This window comes from Sciurus carolinensis, chromosome 11 (assembly GCF_902686445.1).
Source record: "Sciurus carolinensis chromosome 11, mSciCar1.2, whole genome shotgun sequence".
Classification (NCBI taxonomy): Eukaryota; Metazoa; Chordata; class Mammalia; order Rodentia; family Sciuridae; genus Sciurus; species Sciurus carolinensis.
Window position 1 is genome coordinate 19,275,933 of NC_062223.1, and position 3,126 is coordinate 19,279,058.

Consider the following 3,126-nt stretch of genomic DNA (forward strand, 5'->3'; position numbering starts at 1 on the left):
TTAACTGCATCAACCATTTCAAAATATTATGCTCACATAACCAGGTACTACACACCTGTAAATGTTATTCCAAAGGAATATTTTATCGAATTTTATTGGCTACACAGAAAACTTTTATTTCATTATGGTGATGTAAACAAATATTCAAACTGATAAATTCAATAAAGTCCTAGAACTATTACACAAAATGAAATCAGGAAAAACGTCTCTGGGGAAACATGGGCAATGGTATGGACCAACTCTGGATGGAAAAAACTTTATCATCTCTTATGTACATAACCTTACTTTTATTGGAAGTATCCTCGAGTGCCTTCTATGTATGGGATTATTTTCTTGAGCTTCTTACAAGTGAAATGATAAAATGATGCAGAAAAATTGTGAATGTGCATGAAAATGTAGTGCATGAAGGATACTGATCCCCATAGAGAAATAGCAACCCAATGAAAGGGAAACAATACAATATCATGTAATCATTTTTTCAATTCAAAATCTGATAAAAACTGGAACTTTACATTAAACAATGATAATTACTTTTGCTTTACAAAAATAAGAAAATATTACAATCCATGAAAACAAACAGTCATAAATCAATGAGAAACAATCACTTTAGAAAAAAGTGCCAACACAAGGGCTTCTATGAATGGCTGAAAAATATTTCCTTAATTGGTACATCCACTGATGCCAACCAAGTGGACTGATTGAAACAAATTCAGGTACCTATGAGGACACACAGATTACTGGTAAACAAAATGTATCCAGTTAATAGGTTTATATGTGGAAATGAGAACTTCGATTACAGAATGAAATTGCAACATCCAGAATAGTTGCATTTGAGCAAATTCCTATGAATACTTGAACTCTTCACAACAGGTAAACATCCCGCATCAAGTGCAATTCCAAAATACCCCAGTAAAACTGGCAAAGACTGAAACAAAGAGAAAGGAGTTATATGTATACCAACACACACACACACACAAGTGGAATTGCAACCCTGGATTTTATTAAGATGGGTAAGAAATGCACAGAAACTCTTGCCACTTCTCTCTGCACCTCCTACTGTCCAGTATGCCCACTCAGCCTTCACTTCCCTTGCATGCTTTCTTCACAAGGAACATTCCATTGTGCTATAATGTTGACTTACATACTGACATATTATATATATTATGTATTCATTGACCTCTCTCAGGGAAGGTAAATATATGTTACCATTTTATTTATTTATTCATTCATTCATTCATTTTTGAAGTACTGGGGATTGAATCAGGACTTCATGCATGATAGGAGAGTGCTCTACCACTGAGGTATATCCTCAGTCCTTTTACTGCTGTTTTTTAAAAGCATTCATTTTAGAGTAGGTAAAAGAATCTAGAATATATGACCACACATGGATACATGGTTGAATGCATTTGTTCTTGCCACTGACTCTGGATGCACACAGACTAAAATTTTATGTCCATAATCAAATTGATAAGAATCATATTGAGAATATTAGAAACAATATTACATAAATTTTTCCACATCCTTTCTAGGGCACACTTTACATCTTTGTTCCTCAAGCTGTAGATCAAGGGATTCAACATGGGGATGATCAGAGTGTAAAATATGGAAGCCACTTTATCACTGTCAAAGGAGTGACTGGACTTGGGCTGTACATACATAAATATCAAAGTCCCGTAGAACACTATGACCACTGTCAGGTGGGATCCACAGGTGGATAAAGCTTTGTGCTTTCCTTCAGCAGAGTTCATCCTGAAAATAGCTACAATGATGAGTAGGTAAGAAAACAGGAGTATCACAAGAGATGAAACCAGATTAAACCCTGCTGAAATCAAAATGATTAACTCAATTTCATGTGTATTTGAGCACAGCAAAGATAACAAGGGGAGACTGTCACAGAAATGACTTATAATCTTGTTGCCACAAAAAGGTAAATTAAAAATTTTTATGGTGATTAGAAGAGAAACAAATATACTGTAGAGGTAAGGAATTGCAACCAACACTTGACATAGTCTTTGAGACATGATGACTGTGTAGAGCAGAGGGTTGCAGATGGTCACGTAGCGATCATAGGCCATTGCAGACAAAATAAAAAGTTCACAAATGATGAACACAAGAAAGAATGTTAGCTGCATGGCACACAAAAAATAGGATGTTGTATTCTTATCCACAACAAAATTTACTAACATTTTGGGGCCCACAACTGTAGAATAACCAAGATCTGTAACAGACAAGTGTCTCAGAAAAAAGTACATGGGTGTTTGCAGGCTCTGTTCTACCTTGGTGAGGATGATCATGCCCAAGTTGCCCAGCACAGTGACCACAAAGATGATGAGGAAGAGCCCAAACAGTGGAGCCTGCAGCTCAGGGCACGATGTGATACCCATCAGAATGAATTCACTCACCACCGTGAGATTTTGCTTTTCCATCAAAGATTATCACAGAACCTATTTGGATACAGACATCAGCACAGTCAATAGCTCCTCTGAATTATGACTTGGGAGATTTTTGGTATGTAAGCTTGTGTAAATAAGACATACCCTAACTCCCCAATTTATGATATTTGAAAATAAGCACATTTATAAATTGAAAATGTATCTAAATGGTACTATAGATACACTCAGACAAATTGGTGGTTCAGTTTGACCTGCTTTTATTTCCAATATCTAGGAATATATTCTAGGAATATTTCTTGTTCCACCTTTGTAGTGGTCTGCAATTGGTACCCAAAGGTTAGAGGGCATTTGAACTGTTAAACATTTTACTATATCCAATATTTAGCCCAAAACCTCATTAGGACTACTGTTGAGAAACCCCAATAATACAGATAGGTAGAAGAATGTAAAAGGAGACATATGTATATATTTTAAAAGGTGACATAAAATTAAATTTTGAGTTTATTATATTATCCTCTCACTACTTTATTGGTGTAATGATTCCTTTTACTCCATGCTTAATACATCAAATACACATATTTCAATAAATATTTGGAAAAAAATCTTTGTGGCAATTTAGTTATTGACTATAAATTGGATTAAATTCCTTCAAATAATTTAAAGTGCAATTAGTAATTCTTTTGGATTGTTAATTGCTTTTCAAATTAGTGCATTATGGATATGCATAAAGGTA

General features: G+C 34.7%; 1 protein-coding gene across 1 annotated transcript; it reads right to left on the reverse strand.

The window, feature by feature from the left end:
• Nucleotides 1–1,439: 1,439 nt before the first annotated feature.
• Nucleotides 1,440–2,426, reverse strand: LOC124959114 (olfactory receptor 8K3-like). The gene has a single exon (XM_047517753.1). The coding sequence runs from the start codon at nucleotides 2,424–2,426 to the stop codon at nucleotides 1,440–1,442; it is 987 nt and encodes a 328-aa protein (XP_047373709.1).
• Nucleotides 2,427–3,126: the final 700 nt, after the last annotated feature.

Coding starts and splice junctions, on each gene's coding strand:
- LOC124959114 (XM_047517753.1), bottom strand. CDS start 2,426: ATGGAAAAGCAAAATCTCACGGTGGTGAGTGAATTCATTCTGATGGGT.